The following is a 23,513-nucleotide window of genomic DNA, read 5'->3' as shown; positions in this document are numbered from 1 at the left end:
AATGTAATTTCCCTGGATTATTCTTTACGATTTTTTTATTTGGATGTAAATTTTTGTACGTACCGAGAAAAATGACACATTTTTACAGTGTACGAAAAAAATATTTGATTACGTTGTACGTCTAGCCGGTGATTACAGAATTACGGAATTTATTTTTTCGATTTACGTAGTACGAACAAAAAAATATTGCAATTACGTTGAACGAAAATAACCCTTGCCCCCCCCCCCTAAACTCAAATTCTCCGCCATTACTGCGCCGTGTGTAAAGACGCATGCGCATATTACCCTCGTAATGCTCTTCATTCGGTTAGAGGGCCTTTTACGTCTTGACATTCAATTTTGTAGTGAATTGTGTCATCTAGTCGTTTTACAATGTAATTTCCCTGGATTATTTTTTACGATTTTTTTTTATTATGATGTAAATTCTTGTACGTACCGAGAAAAATGACACATTTTTACAGTGTACGAAAAAAATATTTGATTGATTACGTTGTACGTCTAGCCGGTGATTACAGAATTACGGAATTTATTTTTTCTATTTACGTTGTACGAACAAAAAATATTGCAATTACGTTGAACGGAAATGACCCTTGCCCCCCCCCCTTACCTGCGTCCTACTTGCCATTCGCAAGGGACGCCGGGAACCAGCGAAAACGGGAACCCTTAACATTGCGCCCTCAACAGCGAGGCTTGAAAATGAACATGTGACTTATAAAGTACCCGGATGTAAAAGGAAGACCAATATGGCCGATGCTGGGTTCTTCCGTGTAAGTACAATTTAAAATGAACATATTTTGCACGAAACATTCGCAATGTTGCTGGTATTCAATATTTGCGTGTTCTGAACTGCCTAAAGATCGTATAGTGACTTGTGTGTTGTGCCTAAAGTAGTAACTATGAGTTAAATTGGATTTTTTATGTTCGGATAAGCATGGCGATGGCCGCATGCATCATGCTGTATTCGCGTCCCTTGCCGTTTGGCTTGGTTTCGTTGTTTGGTATAGTAAATTCGTACAGTCTGCTCTCGACCAGCAATTCAACTAGGTGATTTCGCGTCATATTTTAAATTTTCCCTAATCCTACGTGTTCTGTTTGGTGAATATAATAACGTATGATGGTTTGTTTACCGTCATTCGCGGCTGATGTGAAGTGAGGTCAAATTCAGAAAAACGCAAATACGACGATTTCATTCAAATAAATAAATAAAAACATTCAATGCTGCGTCGAAGTTCACACAGTTCGTTCAGTAACTATTGTATTGTGGACACTTAATTTTGTTATAATTTGCCATGTTTTCTTTTTCAATAGGGCACCAGTGCAGAACAAGATAATCGTTTTTGTAATAAACAGAAGAAACTCTTAAAGCAGATGAGATTCGCCGAAGTCCTGGAAAAGAAGGCAAGTAGAACCGAAAATGCGTTCATACACCACCAAAACATAGCGCAGAATAAGATAAGAATCTTTGGAAATTCACTGAACGTTTTCAAATCGATATAAATATAAGCAACTCCACTTTTTGCTGATCAATAATTTTCTTGTTTTGTTTATTTTGTTTTGTATTTTGACCATAGACAACAATGAAGAATTTGGGTTTGTAATAGTTTTTTAGGAACTAATTTTTTTTTAGGTACTACTGGTACATATAAGTGCAATATTTTTGGATTATACATTGCTTGGGAAGCATTTCGTTTGTACCCCTAACACTAGCCCCAACCCTCCAATTCAATTGTACATGTTCCCTCTCAATAACTATAGGCATCCTTAGAAGGGATATATACAATTTTATTGGGGTGCGCTTGAGGGTAGGGGTTGGATTTGAAAACACAAATAGATAATTTATTTTAGTTTTTGGTAATGTGCATTCAAAATTTTAGAATTACAACTTTGACATTTGTTTGTGTTGCGTAGGAAATTGGTGGGCTGAAATCTACACGATTTCAGCAAGAATATCACCACTACCATTTTGTTGTTCCTTGTGTGATACCTGGTTTCTCTGTAGTTGGGAATAAGTTGCATAACACTGCAATGTTTGATCTGCTATATTCTGAGGAACGAACATCCGCTCATTGTCAATGCCTGACAACCATTTTGGTGAAAACAGTCAAAAACTCTCAGAAAACTGTACTTTGAGTTTGTTACGACTCCTGAACACAAGACTGGCCTCTACATGTGCAATATGTATCAATTTGACTGCTCAGTTATTAGCAATGTAGAATGTTCTGTAATGTGCCCTCCACCCGAGAATACTCACTGAACTAATTGTTTAAATTTAATTTTCCAGGTTTCCATGAGCAAAGTGAACTTGGACACCATCAAACCATGGATAACCCAAAAAATCACGGACATTCTCAGCTTTGAGGATGACGTCATCACAGAATTTATCTTCAATCAGCTGGAGGTTGAGGTAATATTGTCTTCTAAGTCATTGCTTTGCCTTATACAACCATTACATAGCAATCTAAAAAAAAATGTGTTTGTATATTTCTGTACTAAGTTAGGTGTTTTTCCCCTCATCCTGTATGTGTATAAAGTAACAAAACATTCCTATCTGCAACAGACTTCGGAAAGTCTAATAGTCACTAGATAACTGCATAAAAGATTGCTGGCCATCCGTGGTATTCTGTTATTTCTTTTTGTAGTGATGTTTTTATGCAGTTTGTAATATTGTGATACTTTTAATGTGTAATTGATTTGAAATCTGTTATTTGCCAATTTAATTGGAGATTCTCATCTGATGTATTTGGATTACTGGGGATATTGCAATGTGAACCTCCATGCTATCATTTTGTTTAACTTATCATTGTGTGGTTAGAAGAAAAAAAAACATTCATTGCTAGATGTTGGTTGAAAAGGCAAAAGCAACTGAGTTTTACAATTTTTTACACCCCCTCCCCCTTCCACTGTCACCATCAATGCCGTGTACCAGTACACTCCACTTATTTTTACTGTTTCATTTTTCATGATTTAGATAATTCTAAAAATATTCTCGTGCCTAAAAGGTGAGGCCAGTAATGTGGCTGGTACTCCATCTTGTACAGTCCCTATGGCTCGCCTCTGCTCAACCATCAAGGTGCAATGGAACACAACTCTAATAGGTCTCACATTATATACAGCAGTACAGTACCAACCTACCTAGTACTAATGGTCTGTATCTTAACGCATCTCAGGCAGTTCACGTTCACGTTGTTTTTATTCTCATAAGTTATTTGCTGATAAAGTGTACTGTGCAGTTGTGCAAGAGGTAATGTAACTATGACTGATCGAAGTTTGGGGTCCTTGACAGAGAGACCAGCCTAGACGCGAATTTGGTGAGAAGTTCTCATTCCAGGATTCTTCTTTAATTCATGTTGTGCAAAAGGCTGTTTTCCTTGTCTCCTGTATAAATATTTGAAAATATTATGTCCCTCCATTAGGAAATAGATTAACCTTGGTATGAATTAAGTGTCTGAACATGGGAGAGGACCCAGGTGTTGCTTTCTTTTAAAATCTATTCTTCATGTCAGGCAAGGGGCTCTTCTCACCGTTACGGCAGCCTTTGCTGTTGATACATCAGAAGCCCACAACAACATCATGGTACTTGTCTTGTGTAGGAAAATACTAGTCTATTGTTAGTACTCATGCTTTGTAACTACTTGTACCTAGCTATGATTATTTTCTATGAGTCGTATTTAATCGCATTTTGTCCATTGAAAAAACTGTAGTATTACCCTGTTTTGTAATTTTGGCAGTTAACATGTGTATATAAACTATTTCAACAAACGTGACTGTTGGCTGTCATGGAAAAATTAACATATGTATATTTTTATATATCTGGGCTTTCGAGTTAATTTACTGGGTGCTTGACTCATGTCTGTGTGCCTATAGTAGGAAATGTTTAGACATTTTTTCTTAAAGATTCCCCTTCCCCTTGTATCTCGTGACAGAACCCTGATGCAAAGACTATGCAGATCAACCTGACTGGGTTCCTGAATGGGAAAAATGCTCGTGAATTTATGGGACAGCTCTGGGAGCTTTTAGTTAGTGCCCAGGAGAATATTGCAGGTATACCTGCAATCTTCCTGGAGAAAAAGAAGGAAGAAATTAAACAAAGACAGGTATGATCTCATTCTGTTTTTCTTGTGTTTTTACTGTCTCACCTATATACCTATACTTGATTTGAGTCGACGTTTGCAGCAGCGTGTATCACTATTATTTTTGTGTGCTAACAGCCGGTTTTTGTCAACCATTGACTGCACACGTGTGCTAAGCATGATAGGTGCAGAGGTTGATAAACAATGGATTTTAATTATCATAACAATGATGACAATACAGTCAATTAACATTCTGTTATGCAGCTGCACTGCAACTGTGTTAACCTTTTCACCATCAGTTCCCTCTTTCCACCACAAATTCACAAAATAGTCCTGTTTATATCTGCACTTTCCGTCAGAAGATTGGGACAAAAATAGCCAAATTTTTTGAGTAAAAAATGAAAATTGACTCAGAGTTTATTTCTAGAAATATTAAATATAATGTGCAGAAAAAGCATCAGTTCTTGGGCATTGAGGCAGTTGCCTTTAAAGGCCCAGGTATATAAATACGGTCCTAAACAATAAGGATTATTTCCCCTTGCTTGTCACGCTGTAGTAAACAGCTCCAGCCAAGCCCCGGTAATAGCGCGTTTTCTCGAACTTACAGGTCGATTATGTCATGCCAAAGTGGATGCATGTGACTATGAATATCACAGCAGTGACTGTATGTAGTATTTATGACAATAAATAGTGTACGAGCTGAGGTTTTGGCGGATAAAAGTCAAAAACTTGAACCGGGGAAAGGGACATGCTACTAATCTGGAATAATTAACTACTGTCAATCAAAGTCACGTGATGTTGGACCGCTGAAACAGGGTGCGTCATAGGCTATGCAAGTGATTAACAACACTCATTAGCATAGTCACACCTCCAATTCACACTTGCCCAGGGCAAGTGAATTGGGCCTTTAATGCCTCTGTGAAGCTCAAGCTCTGAATACATGCACTTTGCAGACCCCGGTGATGTGTTCTTTACCATTTTGAAAAGCACTTTTTCTCTTTTGTATTTTAGCTGGAACAAGAAAGAATAAAGGAAGGGTTGAAGAAATTACAAGACAGGGAAGATATGGAAGATTCCAAATCGGATAAAGAAGTCAACGGTCAAGAAAAGTATGTACTGTGTTATTTCTAACAGTGAACAAATTTAGGGTTTAAAATTCAATCCAGAATTCGTATCGCAGGCAATAGTAAGGTCTTGCAACTAGGGTTACAATAGATGTCCTTCAGAGACATAAATGCTTACATAAACAGGTGGACAGTTTGTTCCACAATTACTGGGGTCTATATTTTAAATGCCAAATAAATAATAATTTGTGTATCATTACATATAATTTATGGAAACTAGTTGAGTGGCACTGAAAATCGCCTACTTATTGATCTTTTGTAGGAGTCAGTCAAAATCCAAGTCCGGTTCTCCCAACAGGTCATCTGGTTCAGATTCTGACAGTGATTCCAGTGCACCAAAACGTGTGATCAAAAAAGGGTCTGAATCACCACCACCTGTTGGTGTGGTTAAATCGGAAGATAAATCAATGTAAGTGTATGTTTAATAGTTCAGGAACCATTATAATTTCCTTTACCAGTACCAGTCACCCTGTGTAAAAATATTCTGTTCTGTTTGAATAAACTATTAAAATTGAAAGACCCACGCAGTAGGCTATGAAGGTACTTTAGGATCCAGATGAAAGTCATCTAGTAAAACTGCATTTTCTGGCTAGGAGACTTATTTATTTTAATGTATTTGCTGCATTAGAATTGTTCTTCTCCAATGGGTATTATGAAATTGAAGTCTAGTGGCCAGTTTCATTTCCTGTGTTTACAAAACTGACATTCACACACTGTGACCAATATCTTCCTGGGACAATCTGCGATGTTAAGTGTGACTTCACACAATGTCGCAAGGTTGTGTTATAACACGACTCTTCTGTGAATTGTTGTCTCCTGAAAACTTTATTGATAATTTATCAAAGCTTATTTTGGTTGTCCTGGAGGTTTTCAGATGGTAATGTGTTAAATTAAATCTCTTGTATGATCCGGGAAAGTTAATAATTCTTTAATCTCTGAATATGTAGGAAAGCTGAATCTAACGACAAGGACAAAAGACGACTGTCTTCCAATGACAAGTCCAGAAGGCGGCGACATTCAAGGTCATATTCTCGAAGCAGATCCAGAGACAGGGATAGGGAAAGAGATCGGGATAAATCAAGAGGACACAGGAAAAGAAGATCAAGGTCACGGTAAGTTCATTACTGTAAAAATGTGGTATTTTTTACACTAGTGGTAGAAGTGTAAACTTTACCTCTGTAATACAGTGAAACCTATACCTAGACAATAAAGGCAGCAAAATATAAACCTGGAGAAATTGAAGAAAGTTAAGCACGTGGTTCACATAGTGTTTAAATTGTTTTTACCATACCAAAAAACTGATTTGGCCACTAGTAATGGCATTTAACATAGTGGGTTCTCTTATCATACCAAACAAACTGCAGAGATTTGGGCACCAGTAATGGCATTTAACTTAGTGGGTTCTTTCTTATCATGCCAAACAAACTGCAGTGATTTGGCCACTAGTAATGGCATTTAACTTAGGGGGTTCTTTTTTATCATACCAAACAAACTGCAGAGATTTGGGCACCAGTAATGGCATTTAACTTAGGGGGTTCTTTCTTATCATACCAAACAAACTGCAGAGATTTGGGCACCAGTAATGGCATTTAACTTAGGGGGTTCTTTCTTATCATACCAAACAAACTGCAGAGATTTGGGCACCAGTAATGGCATTTAACTTAGTGGGTTCTTTCTTATCATACCAAACAAACTGCAGTGATTTGGCCACTAGTAATGGCATTTAACTTAGGGGGTTCTTTCTTATCATACCAAACAAACTGCAGTGATTTGGCCACTAGTAATGGCATTTAACTTAGGGGGTTCTTTTTTATCATACCAAACAAACTGCAGAGATTTGGGCACCAGTAATGGCATTTAACTTAGGGGGTTCTTTCTTATCATACCAAACAAACTGCAGAGATTTGGGCACCAGTAATGGCATTTAACTTAGGGGGTTCTTTCTTATCATACCAAACAAACTGCAGAGATTTGGGCACCAGTAATGGCATTTAACTTAGGGGGTTCTTTCTTATCATACCAAACAAACTGCAGAGATTTGGGCACCAGTAATGGCATTTAACTTAGTGGGTTCTTTCTTATCATACCAAACAAACTGCAGTGATTTGGCCACTACGATTGGCATTTAACTTAGGGGGTTCTTTCTTATCATAGCAAACAAACTGCAGAGATTTGGGCACCAGTAATGGCATTTAACTTAGTGGGTTCTTTCTTATCATACCAAACAAACTGCAGTGATTTGGCCACTAGTAATGGCATTTAACTTAGGGGGTTCTTTTTTATCATACCAAACAAACTGCAGAGATTTGGGCACCAGTAATGGCATTTAACTTAGGGGGTTCTTTCTTATCATACCAAACAAACTGCAGAGATTTGGGCACCAGTAATGGCATTTAACTTAGGGGGTTCTTTCTTATCATACCAAACAAACTGCAGAGATTTGGGCACCAGTAATGGCATTTAACTTAGGGGGTTCTTTCTTATCATACCAAACAAACTGCAGAGATTTGGGCACCAGTAATGGCATTTAACTTAGTGGGTTCTTTCTTATCATACCAAACAAACTGCAGTGATTTGGCCACTACGATTGGCATTTAACTTAGGGGGTTCTTTCTTATCATAGCAAACAAACTGCAGTGATTTGGCCACCAGTAATGGCATTTAACTTAGGGGGTTCTTTCTTGTCATACCAAACAAACTGCAGAGATTTGGGCACCAGTAATGGCATTTAACTTAGGGGGTTCTTTCTTATCATACCAAACAAACTGCAGAGATTTGGGCACCAGTAATGGCATTTAACTTAGGGGGTTCTTTCTTATCATACCAAACAAACTGCAGTGATTTGGCCACTAGTAATGGCATTTAACTTAGGGGGTTCTTTCTTATCATACCAAACAAACTGCAGTGATTTGGCCACTAGTAATGGCATTTAACTTAGGGGGTTCTTTTTTATCATACCAAACAAACTGCAGAGATTTGGGCACCAGTAATGGCATTTAACTTAGGGGGTTCTTTCTTATCATATCAAACAAACTGCAGAGATTTGGGCACCAGTAATGGCATTTAACTTAGGGGGTTCTTTCTTATCATACCAAACAAACTGCAGAGATTTGGGCACCAGTAATGGCATTTAACTTAGGGGGTTCTTTCTTATCATACCAAACAAACTGCAGAGATTTGGGCACCAGTAATGGCATTTAACTTAGTGGGTTCTTTCTTATCATACCAAACAAACTGCAGTGATTTGGCCACTACGATTGGCATTTAACTTAGGGGGTTCTTTCTTATCATAGCAAACAAACTGCAGAGATTTGGGCACCAGTAATGGCATTTAACTTAGTGGGTTCTTTCTTATCATACCAAACAAACTGCAGTGATTTGGCCACTAGTAATGGCATTTAACTTAGGGGGTTCTTTTTTATCATACCAAACAAACTGCAGAGATTTGGGCACCAGTAATGGCATTTAACTTAGGGGGTTCTTTCTTATCATACCAAACAAACTGCAGAGATTTGGGCACCAGTAATGGCATTTAACTTAGGGGGTTCTTTCTTATCATACCAAACAAACTGCAGAGATTTGGGCACCAGTAATGGCATTTAACTTAGGGGGTTCTTTCTTATCATACCAAACAAACTGCAGAGATTTGGGCACCAGTAATGGCATTTAACTTAGTGGGTTCTTTCTTATCATACCAAACAAACTGCAGTGATTTGGCCACTACGATTGGCATATAACTTAGGGGGTTCTTTCTTATCATAGCAAACAAACTGCAGTGATTTGGCCACCAGTAATGGCATTTAACTTAGGGGGTTCTTTCTTGTCATACCAAACAAACTGCAGAGATTTGGGCACCAGTAATGGCATTTAACTTAGGGGGTTCTTTCTTATCATACCAAACAAACTGCAGAGATTTGGGCACCAGTAATGGCATTTAACTTAGTGGGTTCTTTCTTATCATACCAAACAAACTGCAGTGATTTGGCCACTACGATTGGCATTTAACTTAGGGGGTTCTTTCTTATCATAGCAAACAAACTGCAGTGATTTGGCCACCAGTAATGGCATTTAACTTAGTGGGTTCTTTCTTATCATAGCAAACAAACTGCAGTGATTTGGCCACTAGTAATGGCATTTAACAGACAAACCCTAAAAATGCAGGCAGACCTATCCCAAATTAAAGTTGTCACTTTTGCATCTTATTGTCTTAAACTGTCTTCCATTGTATTTCAGATCATATTCCCCACGTAGAAGACGGCGGTCACCATCTCCCAGAAGGCGTTATAGGAGCAGGTCACGCTCTCTAAGGAGAAGATCACCACCGCCGCCGCCACCACCACCACGAAGAAGACAAAGACGTTCACCAAGTCCACGCAGGTAATAGATGACTTAGTCCACTGTAGTGAAGTTTTTAGTGTATTCAAAAAAGTAGTTCAGGTATATGTTCCAAATAGAATACTAAAAATGCTAATAAAGCAAAAAAAGTGAACCCAAATTGGATTGTGATCTTTATATGTTTTTTGGTTTGTAACTCCAAACCATGCTAAAAACTTTGCAATCTTTCACTACCCTATTCGATTCATAACTATAAATACTGCCCAGAACAAGCAATTACTGTATTTTTTTTCTAGAAATGTTTGCAAGTCTACAGTTGCATGCATTTATTAAAAAATGACTTATAAATATGGCATAATCATGCATGCTATTTATGCGAGTGCATTCTACTAGCAAATATAATATGGTATACTGTAAAATATTTTATTTCGCTTGCAACCAATTTCGCTATTTTCGCTGAAGGAATGATTCAGTAAAAATAAAATCAAGCAAATATACTATTTGTCCTATATTCTACATTCAAATCAGTGTGAATGAATTTACCTGAAAAAGTCTTTTCAGAAAAAAATAATTCCAGCTGTTTATTCCAGTACTTAAATTTACAGTACTTTTGGTTGTGTAATCTCTATATTGACAATATTTCAAAACCCAAATCCTGTCAAAAACTGTTGTATTCATTCACCCCCCCCCCCCTCCATCCTACCCTGATATTAGAATATTTTTTGACTCCCATGTGCGAAGCACAAAATGGGAGTCTTTGCAGTTAGTGTGTCTGTATGTGTGTATGTGTGTATGTGTGTCCGACTGTTCCACTGCTATCTCAAGAACCATACATTGGTTTTTGATGAAACTTGGTGCATAGATGCTCTGGGCCAATGCGCAGATTTGATTAGGTTTTGGTAAAAATCCATGCTCGTTAATTACCTAATTTGCATGATAATTAGCTAATTTTTAGCTGTTCTATGACTGTTCCACTGATATCTAAAGAACCACTCATTGGATTTTGATGAAACTTGGTACATAGATGCTCTGAACATATGCGCAGATTTGATTAATTTTTGGTAAAAATCCGTGCATATTAATTACCTAATTTGCATGATAATTAGCTATTTTTTAGTGGTTCCATGACTGTTCCACTGATATCTAAACAACCACTCATTGGATTTTGATGAAACTTGGTACATAGATGCTCTGAACTAATGCTAGGTTTTGATTAGTTTTTGGTAATAATCCGTGGATACTAATTACCTAATTTGCATAATGATTAGTCAATTTTCGGTTTTTCCACTGATATCTCAAGTACTAATCATCACATTTCAATGAAACTTGGTACATAGATGTCATACGACACTGCACAGACCTGATAGTTTTTATGGTAATATCAGTACATATTAATTACCTAATTTGCATAATTAATTAATTTTCAGCATTTGATATAAGTAGTTAGCATTACATTTCAATGAAACTTGGTACTTACATACTCAAGGACTATGCAGAGATTGATTGTTTTCGATAAATATTTGTGCATATTAATCACCTAATTTGCATAATTAGTTAATTTTCAGCTTTTCCACGGGTATCTCAAGTACTAATCATCGCATTTCAATGAAACTTGGTACATAGATCCTTTAGGACTATGCAGAGACCTGATTAGTTTTAGGGTAAATAATTGTGCATATTAATTACCTAATTTGCATAATTAATTTTCAGCTTTTCTACTGATATCTAAAGTAATAATCATCATATTTCAATGAATCTAGAATTATGCAGACCCAATTAGTTTCCGGTAAATATTTGTGCATATTAATCACCTAATTTGCATAATTAACCAACTTTCACACTGATATCTCAGGTACTATACATCACATATCAATGAATGTACATGGATGCTGTAGGACAATAGACAGACCTGAATAATTGTGGGTTAAAATCTGTACATATTAATTACCTAATTTGCATAATTAACCAATTTTAATCTTTCACACTGATATCTAAAGTACCGTAAAAACTCCAAAATTTCGACTGGTTTTAAATAATTTGTGTTAGAAATGTGACATGTTTTTAGAGTCAAAATTAAGGTGCATTTTCGGACGGTCGAATTTTTCAGAATAGAAATCAGCAAAAAAAAATGGGGATGATAGACAGTGTGCTTCATTAGTTTTTAAAAAATGCAATGTCCGTCAATTGACGTAAACTTCCTCATGTTTCACGGTAAAAGCAAAGGTCGTGGCCGAGTTGTAACTCAAAATCTAAACAAAGTCATCAATCAGTGAGTATTATGACAAGCAAAACAAAACATCAAGACGCGGAGAAGAGGTCAGCACAAAACTAATAGGTCAAAAGACAAAGCTGTCTCGCACTACCTAGGAAAACTTGTGAATGTTCGAAGTACAGGTACCCATTGGACAAAAGATACATGGAAGTTTAGCAAACGATCTCCCCGACCCAGTGCAATGTATCCGGTTAGAATCAAAGCTCACGTGTCCCTTATTTGAGCACCGTACCGGTGATTTGAGGGACCAAATTCTGCCGTAAATTCGCCCTTGGATTAAAAAATATAATGGGATTTAAGAAAATAAAATGGGACTTTTAAGGTGTATTTTGGCGTCATTTTTCGGACATTTCAATCAATCCTGCCGGCTAAAATAGAGTCTAAGTTTTACCGTAGTCATTGACGTCTGTCTATTCAAGAGTACACGTGTATGATTTTTATCGTGACTAGCGTGAGCGGGTAAGCTTCCTTTCGAGAATGAGCTGTTATCACTGTGAACAATGTTAAATTATTCTTCAGATGACCAGTTTATTTTTTAAAAACAACTAATTTTTTTATTTAAAAAAAATCATGCCGTTTTCGCATCATCCAGCTTTTTGATTGGTTAATTAGCGATTTGACCTATTTGACCTAAGAGAACATGGCGGATATCCTACAGCATCAAACGTTTATACGAGACCGGAATCATTCGCTTACGATGAAACTAAGTTGACTTTTATTTGTATTTCATAACCATTCAACAAATTTATTTTGTGTACATTATTATAATCACTACTGAGTACAGTAATAATCAACAATTCAGAAACGCAGCATGCCGAGATTTTTGTGTTCGTTTTTATTTGAAACTTCGTTTATTTAGAATATATTTTCGTTACCAATAAAATAAAAATCTCTCAGTCAATCAGAAACCCGGATTCATGCCTTTGAGGAAGGTCCCGTTTGAACGCTCACATCGGTTTTTTTTTCGTTTGGGGGAAAACTAAAACTGGTCGCAATTTTCGAATAAGAATGAGTCGGCAATTTTTAGTGGAGTCGAAAATTTGGAGGTGAATAAAACACCGAAACCCGGCAAATAAATAGGCGGTCAAATTTTTAGAGGGGTCGAAATTTTGGAGTTTTCGCGGTGTTAATTATTCCATTTCAATGAAACTTAGTACAAAGATGCTCTAGGACAATGTACAAACCTAATTAGTTTGGGGTAAAAATCTGTTCATATTAATTCCCTAATAAGCATAATAATTCATAATTTTTTGGTTCTGTTACATTGCGCAGACCTCATTAGTTTTACACTCAAATCTGGTCATATTAATTTTCTGATTTGCATAATTAGTTTTCAGCTAAGTAATTTCGAATTATATTTAATGTGTCTCCAATACTCTCAGCACATGGGAGTTCTTTCTAAGCTTTCTTTGATTATTTATTGTTATGATCTATTAATTGTAAGTGATTTATCTTATCTTAATCGTTTAAAATGAAGACTAATTATTTCATTCAATGTAATTGTTCACAGAAGGAGAAAATACTCGTACTCATCTTCTGATAGTTCAAGATCACGCTCAAGGTCACCGAAGAGGAGAGCCAAATCAGTTTCGCCAAGGCGAAAAAGTTCTAAAGGTTCAGGAAGTCCCGAAAAAAAAGCTAAAGATGTGAAAGCTCCATCCTCGTCACCTCCGCCTGCACATTATAAACAAAAATTGAATGATCCTAAGGTATGAGTTGCAAGATTTTATTACTGTGGCTGGCAATGTTTCATGCACCTAGCCTGCGATACAGTCAGTTGATGACAATACAGCCGTGTTGCTTTCAGGAAGCCAGTAGATCGTTAACAAATTTGGAGGCAACTGTGCTTGCAACACAGCTGTATTTTCAGCCAATTAGCTGTTGGTATATAGCTGGCTAGGTGCATGTAACAAATTTGTGGCTTCAGTATCTGTTTGCTGCATATCATTTTGTCTTTCGAATCAAATTCAAAATGGCCTGCTGGGAACAATTAACTAATGCTGTTCCAGAACCACATCAGACGTTCATTATCATCATTTACATACATCATGTCAAATAATATGCAGATGCATTGGTTTGACCATTGGTCTGTTTCAAGATGGCTGAATGACAGCAATTTGAAATGTTGATAATCCATCAAAATTAAGCATTTTTGCCTGTTTTAAAATCTTGAACATTTTGCATTCCTGCTTGCTGTTAGTCATATCACTGATATGCCTTGGCTGATTACAAATCAAACTTTACAACTACGTTTTACATCATGTAACCCATATTGACATGCATTTATTTTTTTAAGATCTGTTTCAAAATGGCTCATTTCACCTATGTTTCCATGACATGTCTTGTTTCATTTTATTTCTAGAAGAAAGATGGTGATGGAAAGGACAGCTCTTCTTCGTCTTCCTCAGATGAAGATGAAAAGAAACAACCTCATTTAGTCAAAAGTACGAAGAAGTCTCCCCCGAAAACAAGCAGGTACCCCCAACGACATTACAGGAAACACTCAGAGACATCAAGTTCAGGTTCAGATGATGAAACCACGAAGACTAAATCAAGAAAACGACGAGATTCGTCATCAGATAGCAGGTCTCCGTCACCCATGCCGAGAAAGAAAAGAAGAAGCTTCACTCCAGAAAGATACAGGTATTAACTTATCAGAGACTCGAGAATATTACGGCTTCTGTGGCGTAAGGTCATAAGGGGGAAAGCGGTATGGTGTATTCTATGTATGATCAAGGGCAGCAAAAGCCAAATCCAGTTCAAAAATGTTTTGTCGTATATCTCGTAAGTCACAGACTAATCAATCTCAAAATTAATTGTTTTGAGATGGGTCAATATTTCTCTATTTAGGTTCAACCAAGTTCTGGTTCAAGTAGATAATTGAAAAAATTGATATCTTGTATTGAATACTTAATTTTGTTTTTCTCCTCCCAGGCCTCGTAGATACTCTCGTTCTCCATCCCCAAGACGAAGGCGATACTCATCACCAAGGCGATATTCTCCACCTCCAAGACCACCACCACCTAGACATTATGATTCGTATTATAGGTATCAACCACGGAGACGCTTTTCACCCAGATCCCCATCTCCAGACAGAAGGCGGCGTAGAAGTCCAAGTCCAAGGAGGCGTAGCCCTGTGATAGATAGGCGTAGAGGTAGTCCGGCAGGCGGTAGGTTCCGAAGCCGTACACCAGAAAAGCGACAACGTAGCCGTTCTCTGGATAGATTTCACAACAAAAAGAAACCTAAAACTCGTACTGAAAAAGCCCGTAGCCCTTCTTATAGCAGCAGCTCTTCAGAAAGTCAGAGTCCTTCACCTGTGAAAAAGAAAGTTGTAAAAAATGAAAAGGACAGTCGTTCTCCAGACAGGAAAAAATCTCACACTGAGAAAAATCGTAACCCCCCTTCTCCCAGGCGGAGAAGCAACTCTAGTCCCTCGCCTGTTAAAAAACATAGAAGTCAAAGTCCTCGGAGAAAACATCAGAGTGTCAGCCCGGATAGAAAGCAAAGATACAGCTCATCACCGTCGCCTGAGAAAAATCTGCCTGTTTCTACTTCACGAAAAGAACGTCCAAAATCTTCGCCAGAGAGGCAAGTTCGGTCAGTCACACCAGAGCGTAAAAAGCACAGAGCAGCCACACCCACACCGGAAAAAATTAAAAAGGAAGTGGAAGACAAAGAAGCCCACAGAAGTAGTAAAATATCGAGGTCCAGGTCAAGTTCTGAGAGTCCTCCACCTGTAAAAGTGAAAAAAGAAAAAATTAGATCGAAGAGTGCATCCCCTGAGGTAAGTAAATTTTCTTCAGCTAACAGACAATAACAAATTTGTTCTCGTTTTCAGTTTGAAAAAAAATAAGAAAAACTAAAATATTAGTGATAGAGGAACTGTATCTACACTATAATAACCATATTAGCACTAATAGAAGCCCACATAAACCGAAAATTGCACTTGATTTGACAAGATTCAGAGTTAAAATGCATCTTAATTAGACCATGGACACATTTCTATCATCAGTATTACTAATTAGCAAATATGGTAGTAATAAAATTACCATTTTATGAATTTTTTCCAAAGTGCCTTTCTTAGCAGTTGAATATGTGTTTAATGTCACCTGTCTATAGCGACTACAGCAGTCCCACTCAAATGACCCTGTATAGTGTGACCAGGTGTGTTAGTGAAGTGGTTGATTAAACTGCCTCTATCGTCTGGCTTTACAGATGTCACAACACCAGTACGGTTCAGAGAATGGGGCAAAAACAAAATTTAGGATAATAATGATTAGAAGGAAATAAACACATCACTGGAAAAAAAATTGTATGTTGGTACACAAACCCATACTCAAATCCCTCCAATAGTAAACACTGGTATAAAAAAGTTGTTTCTTTTACAAAACTGAATACTGTAAAACCATTAATTTTCTCTGGCATTTGATTCCACTATTTTGATGTTTTGAGCCTTTTCACTTTTCACGAATTTGGCAGCGAAACTTACAAACAAAAACAGCAAAATTAAATCCTGGTAAATAATTAAAGCCTTTACAGTATTTATTTCAGGTAACATTTAATTTTGAAAATAATGTATGTGTGATAGTACAAGCATTTTTAGAGATGGACATTACACTGATTAATATTCATGATTATCACACAATAAAGCACCTTTTTTGCAAATGAATATATTTCAAAGCCTTAAAATTTAACAAAATTTGTTTAATTAAGATGATGAATCGTACACAGCATCATAATCGATTCTAAGAAGGGTATATACGCGCATTGCCTCGCACATTACCATGCCATAGACTCCCCATCTCATCCAATATGGCACTGTGGAGTGGGGGGTTCATTGTTTAAATAATTAGCGCGCTGTATATAGGTTTGACACAACTTGGAATGATCACTGTTTGTAACCGCATCTCTGAAACTATTTTCCAGTGCTCTGAAGTGGAGAATAAGAAAAAGGACAAGAAAAAGCATAAAAAGCACAAGAAACACAAGAAGCATAAGAAACACAAGAAGAAGAAAGAACAGGATGAAGAGGTGGGTTAGCAATGGTATGGAAAAGGGGGAATTTTTTTTTTTAGATCTTTTAAAAGTTGCTGCTTTGATAATCTTCTTAATTACAATCACTTGGTGATCTCATTATTTTCTTCAACGTGTGACATGGTTTCTTGTGAACAAAGATGATAAAGTCCTGTACAATAAGTCGTGCCGTGCCTTCTCGTGATGAGCTGAATATGTGATGTCATACAAAGTGTATGCAAATGTAATTCAAAGTGGCAATTATGTTTTGTTGCATATTCATTAGTCATTTAGAATATAGTCAATCACAAATATTTTAAAATACAATATTAATGCCTTCCTGCGAGTTGTTGCAAGTCAATGAAATTGCAAAATTTTGTAGCAGTGAAAAATTTCTGTCAGCTTATATGACACTGTTCATGATATTTTGTGGTTTTTAAGAAAGCTATAAAATCCTTGAATCATGAAAGTTTGGAGCAAAGAAAATTAAACCCTATAATCGTCTAATTCAGTGTGTCGTCTTCACAATGAATGCTTGCATGACGTAATTCAATTATAATGATCTATTTGTTTGTGTTTGTAGGTAATTGACAGTGAAGATGGGGATGCTAACTTGGATGAACTGGAGAAGGCTTTAAGAGAGAAGGCACTGCAATCAATGAACAAAGCGCAGAGTTCCACCAAATGAAGAATTTTTTATATCGTTGTATATTGCTCCAGGACATCTCCCAAATTGGACGACTGATACTTGTTAATACTGTAAAGGGGGTAATTATTCACTGGGTTTTAATTTAGCTTATTTCGCTGACTGGAAAAATGCGCTAAATTAAAACCCAGTGAATATGTAAAATTTAGCATAGAACACATTATCTAAATGACGAAACCGTGAATTTAAAACCCACTGAATATGCCTGAAATGGTAAATCAGTGAAATTTAAACCCAGTGAAAATTAGTCATTTTACAGTATTGCAACTCTTCTCAAATATCAATTCCAGATGCTTGAAACTTTGGTGGTGGTTGATCACTGAAAGTTTTATATTTTTAAAAAAAGTAAATGTTAATACTGGTGTGTATCCATGCTCCAAGGCAAGTAGAAATTGATTGGAATATATGAGCACTAATCGTAATGTATAATACCTTCAGAGCAGAGAATATTTCCTGGTTCACTTTTATATTCTTCTGTCTTTCAGTTTCACAATGTGCATGTCTGTTATTTCTGTATGCTGTGAGTTGGCTGCTGTTTTTCTTTATTTTTCACTTGCGTGACAGTAAGAGTACAATCTGTTTCATATTCAGAGTGGAAGGGAGGGGGCGGGATAAATGACAAGACATTTGTGTTATTGTTCTTTTACTCAGTGTGTCACATTGACATTTTTCTATTGCTGGTATTCACTGATCTATTTAGTGTTCAACAGGAATTCTTTACACTGATGTTTAAATTTGAAAAAAAAAAAAGTTTTTGTTACCACAGATATTAAATTGTGTGAATATTTTTTGAATAACTGCTGCCCAGCCTCTCTGTATATTATTATATTATAAGCAGAATACATTTTTGTTTTCTATAAAGCAGGTGTAAATAACCAGCAAGTCACTTCTGGTGTTTAGAAATATCTTTATAAAAACTATTTTACTCGATTTCTGTTCTGTCAAAATGTTTACTTGTTAAATTCATGACTATTGACTGGAATTGCTCCATCAGTTTAGAAATTGAGACGATTACCCATTCATATGAAACTACTGACTGAATATTATATTCCTCTTATAGTGGGGACAGTGCACTCAAATGTTTATTATGCTTGAATTTTTGTCAACACTTATAAATTGTTGCTTGTATTTTCTTACATTTTTGTGAGACAGTTTTATCTTGTGAGAGTAAAAAAAACCTGGGACAAAAAAAAATGAAATCGAGAAGCAAAGTTTAACATTATGTGTCTGGTGAGAACACTGAACGACTGTAGGGACCACTTGTCATACAAAGCTCCTGTTTCTGATTGTTGTACGATCTAACAGTCGAACTCTTGCAATGTGTGCACACCAATGTGGCTGCGTTGTTTTCTGCTTTAACTTTTCACAGTAGAATCATAGGAAATTAGAAAGTGAGACGAACTATATCCTCTCGTATCAAATTTCAACCATTACAAATGGCTAAGGGCTGATGTACTCTCAGCAGTAGTACCAAAAATGTTTATTTGTATGTGAAACTTTGAAGATGCCTCAAAATGGCTTCCACAATCTTCACTAAATGTGTGAACCTAGAAATTTGTGCATTAACAAGCAAGGGGAATACATTTTAGGTTGGTGTAATTTAATACATGATAAACTGAACCACTGACATTACTTACAATGTTTCAATTAACCACTAATGTTGAATGATGCAGTTATGACGACGCTGTCCCATAGAAAAAGATGGTAGAAGCCACATCCCTAATAGAAGTCGCACCCATTCTTTTTGAACAATTGAAAACCAAAAAATCATTTCTCGTATGTGTAGATGTTCTATTAAAAAAAAAAAAGCAGCGTCCCCTCTGTTGCATTGTACCATTTCAATAAAAGTCGCAGCTTCTAATATAGATTTTACAGTATTAGCCGATTTTGATGCTGTTAAAGTAAGCTTTTGAATCAACATAAAAATAGATTTATGGGGTAGAAACTTGAGAGCTTAACTAGTAAGTAAACGTGTGGTGAATTATCCTATGGTTTAAACTTGCATTGTGCATATCACTTAGGATTATAACTTGCTGGCTGTGGTGAAATTATTTTATTTGAGGGGAGGCATTCTCTTTAAAAGCTGAACTATGAACCGTGTGCATCTTGCATTTTATTTTATTTGAGGGGGGGCATTCTCTTAAAAAGCTGAACTATGAACCGTGTGCAAGATATTGATGAGTTTTTTATAGTTGACAAAATGCATGCAGTGGGTTGAGTTTAAATAGAATAAGTTAAGCGAAAAAAAACGTGTTTATAAAAAAAAATTCCGGAGTTTGTGCATGCCTGTACAAGTTTCGGGACTACTGCTAAATTTAGTCATTGGTTTTTGCAAAATAAACATACTGAAAAATGAAATTTGATCTTTCCAGGAGAAGCAAGGATTGCATATTACTTGCTGAATCTGTATGTAGTCCTACAATGTTGATGATCTGTTATTTGCTGCCGTTTTTTTTTTTTTTTGCTGTAGACTAGCCTTTTTTTCAGTAAACTAAGTAATGTATAACCAGGAAAGTCTCTCTCAAGTCATTTTTCAGTTGATTTGTCGACTTGTAAATTATTACTTTTTTGTGACCAATTTAGATGCTTTTTTGTTGCCATTGCTCAAAAAAAAAATTGTGTTAATCAAATATGTGGAAATAAAACTGGAGGTCAGTGTGAGACTCTGTAATTTTTTGAAATGTATAATATGGTCTTTGCTTCACTCGTATTTGGCATCGGTGTTGTACCAAATGTTCATAGTTGTACATTCAACTGGTCGCATAATCGCTGTCTCATGACCTTAAGCTGAGCATCAAAAGGGTTGACCCCCTACCCTGAGTGAGTGTCCTACAGACTCGATGGGAAGCCCAATTCCACTGGCAGAGATTCATTCGCTAACGAATGCTAGGAAGCTTGGTTAAGGTCTACAGGTGCTTATGTTTGACCGAGCCTGGTTGATGCCAGGATAGCTCATTAAAATTGCCATTTGATAGAGATGGCCGCAAGGCCCTGTCATGAAGTCCCAAACACGAATGACTTCTGTGACAAAATGCACTAGGTGTTAGCATCTGCAATTTGTATTTACAAAAGTCAGAAGAGACAACATTGACATTCAACGTCCGGAACTGACGCCTAGCACAAAAATATATAAAAAAATGCATTCACTTAGAACCTCGTCAAGATACTCTACGACTGGGAGTGTAATTGTTCTGATATTGAATAACGCAAGGGTTTTAGTCTTGAAGTTCAATATCTCAGGGATTGCACAACTATGAGTACATTATCCAGCATAGGACGTATCAGAAGGATGCATTATTTGCAAAAATAGTGAATTTTAAAAATATTTGGGCAAGTTTCTCAAAATGCATCACTAACATACAAGCGAATGCTTTTCCATGGTGAACACGCAGAACATGGCTCCATAATTTTACATAATTAACATTGTCCTGGGATTCATGTCCAACGTCAAAACTTGTGAGTAGGGAATAACATACTTTTGGCCATAATTGCAAAATATTATACTAGACACTGGAAGACAATTGTATATTTGGGTCATGTGTTCTAGAATGTACCAATGCAAAGTAAAAGCCATGTCGTATATAACCACCTGATACTGGAGGAATGGACTTGTTTGAGACAAGGTGTATCTTGCATAGTATAGTGGGTTCAGGTGTGTTAAAGCAGCCCAGGGGAGTCGCCTGCGCATGTATCAGATGGCCATACCGTGTCATTGTTTACAAACAAGCGTCTACCTCGACTCGATTCCCGCGCGTGCGCATGTGACGACCCTCCCGCTTTAACATGCTTGCCAAGACAAAATAAATGATATATGAATAATATTGTAACTATACTTTCAGTTTATTGTACGCAACTTTGATATGTTGACATCAGGGCATTATTCAATGTCACTAATGTCTGCCATATCGTGATTGGTATTATTTGGTGCTTGTTACGTGATTATTGGTTTCGTTTTTCAGCACGAGTAATGTCATCGCTCGATCTCGGTGATTTTAGATTGTAGTGACGTCGCGACAATGCCAGATCCACATGAGGTGGTATCACCGGTTATGTATGTCAACAGTGAGAAAATACTTGAAGCCTGTCTAGCAACAGAGAGGACAACCCACATCCGTTGATTGTGAATTTTGTGATATGAAGCGATGGGGACGAATGAGAGCATGTACGGTGACTACGAAGTTGTGAATCAGGAAAGAACGACTTGTTGGTGACAGTACACGGAAATCGATAAAAATAGGAAGATTTTTAATGGAATAATGTATAAGAGATGAAGTATGAGACATGGTACTTACGGTCTTCAACCTAATATTGTGTATTTGAGAAATAAATTCGTGTATTCTGAACTGAAAATGTGTTATTCCGGTGTGTTATTCGCATCATACCTTTTGATCTGTGATAATTTGACGTAAAACATAATATTTTCCAATGTTTTTATATTATATTTTAACGACATCGATTTCAGCAATTCGGTCACCGAAGAGGGCGCTAATTATCTAACAGGTGCCCGGGGAACGACTGCATTCCTGTGTTAATTACATGTAAACAATTGGAGAAGATAAACATCCTATTTGAATTGAACCTATTTTTATATACTATTATATTGACACTCATGGATTGCACTAAATATCACAACATGTATGTGTTTCGGCAACTTTGACTACCAGTTTCCAACATAACTAAACATAAATACAATGCACTTTTATAATAAGTCTCACGAAAAATCGCTTCTGTTACGTCAGTATTACGTAGGAAGTGTTGAAAAAACGTTTTGTTGTGCAGCAGTTCGTCATTTAGAATAAACAGTACTTTACATTCATTTGATAAGCGCAGATCAAACACGATACATACGATGCCCTGTTACGCCACCACCTTGCTGTCCGTCGCTCGAGGGCGTATTTACACTTGTGATATGCGATAACAACTATGTTTCAAAACTGTCCTTGAACCGAGCAAATCATATCTTTGAAATATCATTACCAGCCCATATATCGCGCTACTCCCACAAAGTCAATACAAAGTTCGATCTGCGCACACGCACGCACACTATATTCCAAAGTCGGAGTTTTACGAATTTGTGAAAAAGAAATGACCGCGAAAATGATTTTCGACACGCTGTGTTTCGTGTTTATTTCTAATCAAATTGTTTTAATCTTGGAAATATCAGCTACAAGAGACGTATCAATGCCCAGGTACTTATTTTGAGCTAATAATGACGTCATACTACAGCCGACTGTTCGACGTGGTATGTGATCCGAGCACGTGTATTTCAGACATAAATACAGGTGTCTGCCACGCACGTGTTTATCCACAAACCAATGGTTCACCTATCAATACACAGGGTAAACCGGCTATATACACAACATTGTAACATTCTGCATTGGTATCATAATGGTGACATTTCACATGCCATATTAATTTATTTCTAAATTTTGTTTCCATGTACTACTATCGGTGAGATACAAGCTACTAACGTTCCTGGTTAATAATTGGTTGAAGTTCAAGTTGAACTTTATTAAAAGTAAACAACTTTGATAATTTATGAAGGACGAAAATTTTGTTGGGGACGGGTTAATTGTGAAAGATATTACTTTAAATGGTACGAATGTGGCTGTTTGTTGTCCTTAGTTGGGACTTATTCACACGTGGCGAATAGAATCGAACTTCCGACCACCTTTATGCGATGGCTCTAACTAGATGTAGTCAAGTCCGAAACCAACTGATATACATCGTTCATTTCAATGAGTTATATTGGGTATCGTTCGGGGCTAATGTTGTATAAATATCTTACAACCGGCACAGTCTCATCACGACATACTATTTCAAAATATGCTGAATATTACTCCAAGTGGCTGGGCGTTGCTAACCAGACTACTATCTAACGGAATGCCGCCAGAAGAACCCCCGTGTGACCAATTGCAGGTCTCCATAGAAACCGGAAGTCATTGCAAGATAACGCGTTGATTATTCATACTGACTGCCGCGATATTGAC

The 23,513-nt window shown here is 36.8% G+C and overlaps 1 protein-coding gene across 4 annotated transcripts; it reads left to right on the top strand.

Moving 5' to 3' along the window:
* The first annotated feature begins 660 nt into the window (after window positions 1–660).
* On the top strand, window positions 661–20,211 carry LOC100377305 (uncharacterized). 4 transcript variants are annotated; one of them, XM_006812071.3, is made up of 13 exons: window positions 661–767; window positions 1,309–1,398; window positions 2,282–2,404; window positions 3,924–4,094; window positions 5,082–5,179; window positions 5,493–5,603; window positions 6,142–6,306; window positions 9,428–9,571; window positions 13,312–13,510; window positions 14,164–14,444; window positions 14,736–15,588; window positions 16,731–16,835; window positions 17,401–20,211. In XM_006812071.3, the coding sequence occupies exons 1-13, from the start codon at window positions 744–746 to the stop codon at window positions 17,503–17,505; spliced, it is 2,469 nt and encodes an 822-aa protein (XP_006812134.1). In that variant the 5' UTR covers window positions 661–743; the 3' UTR covers window positions 17,506–20,211. The 4 variants fall into 4 exon arrangements, with proteins under 4 accessions (XP_006812134.1, XP_006812133.1, XP_006812135.1 ...); XM_006812070.3 differs by having other exon boundaries at window positions 5,457–5,603; XM_006812072.3 differs by having other exon boundaries at window positions 5,457–5,603; window positions 16,731–16,849.
* The last annotated feature ends 3,302 nt before the right edge of the window (window positions 20,212–23,513 follow it).

This window comes from Saccoglossus kowalevskii, chromosome 11 (genome assembly GCF_978046115.1).
Source record: "Saccoglossus kowalevskii chromosome 11, keSacKowa6.1, whole genome shotgun sequence".
Taxonomy (NCBI): Eukaryota; Metazoa; Hemichordata; class Enteropneusta; family Harrimaniidae; genus Saccoglossus; species Saccoglossus kowalevskii.
The sequence above is the reverse complement of the archived record's forward strand: the minus strand, read 5'-3'. Positions and strand labels throughout refer to the sequence as shown.

Bases quoted from the DNA above. Each gene is read 5' to 3' on its own strand.
- LOC100377305 (XM_006812070.3), top strand. From the start codon at position 744: ATGGCCGATGCTGGGTTCTTCCGT. The intron at 1,399-2,281 runs GCAAGTAGAACC...TTAATTTTCCAG, and splicing joins CCGAAGTCCTGGAAAAGAAG to GTTTCCATGAGCAAAGTGAA. The intron at 6,307-9,427 runs GTAAGTTCATTA...ATTGTATTTCAG, and splicing joins AAAAGAAGATCAAGGTCACG to ATCATATTCCCCACGTAGAA.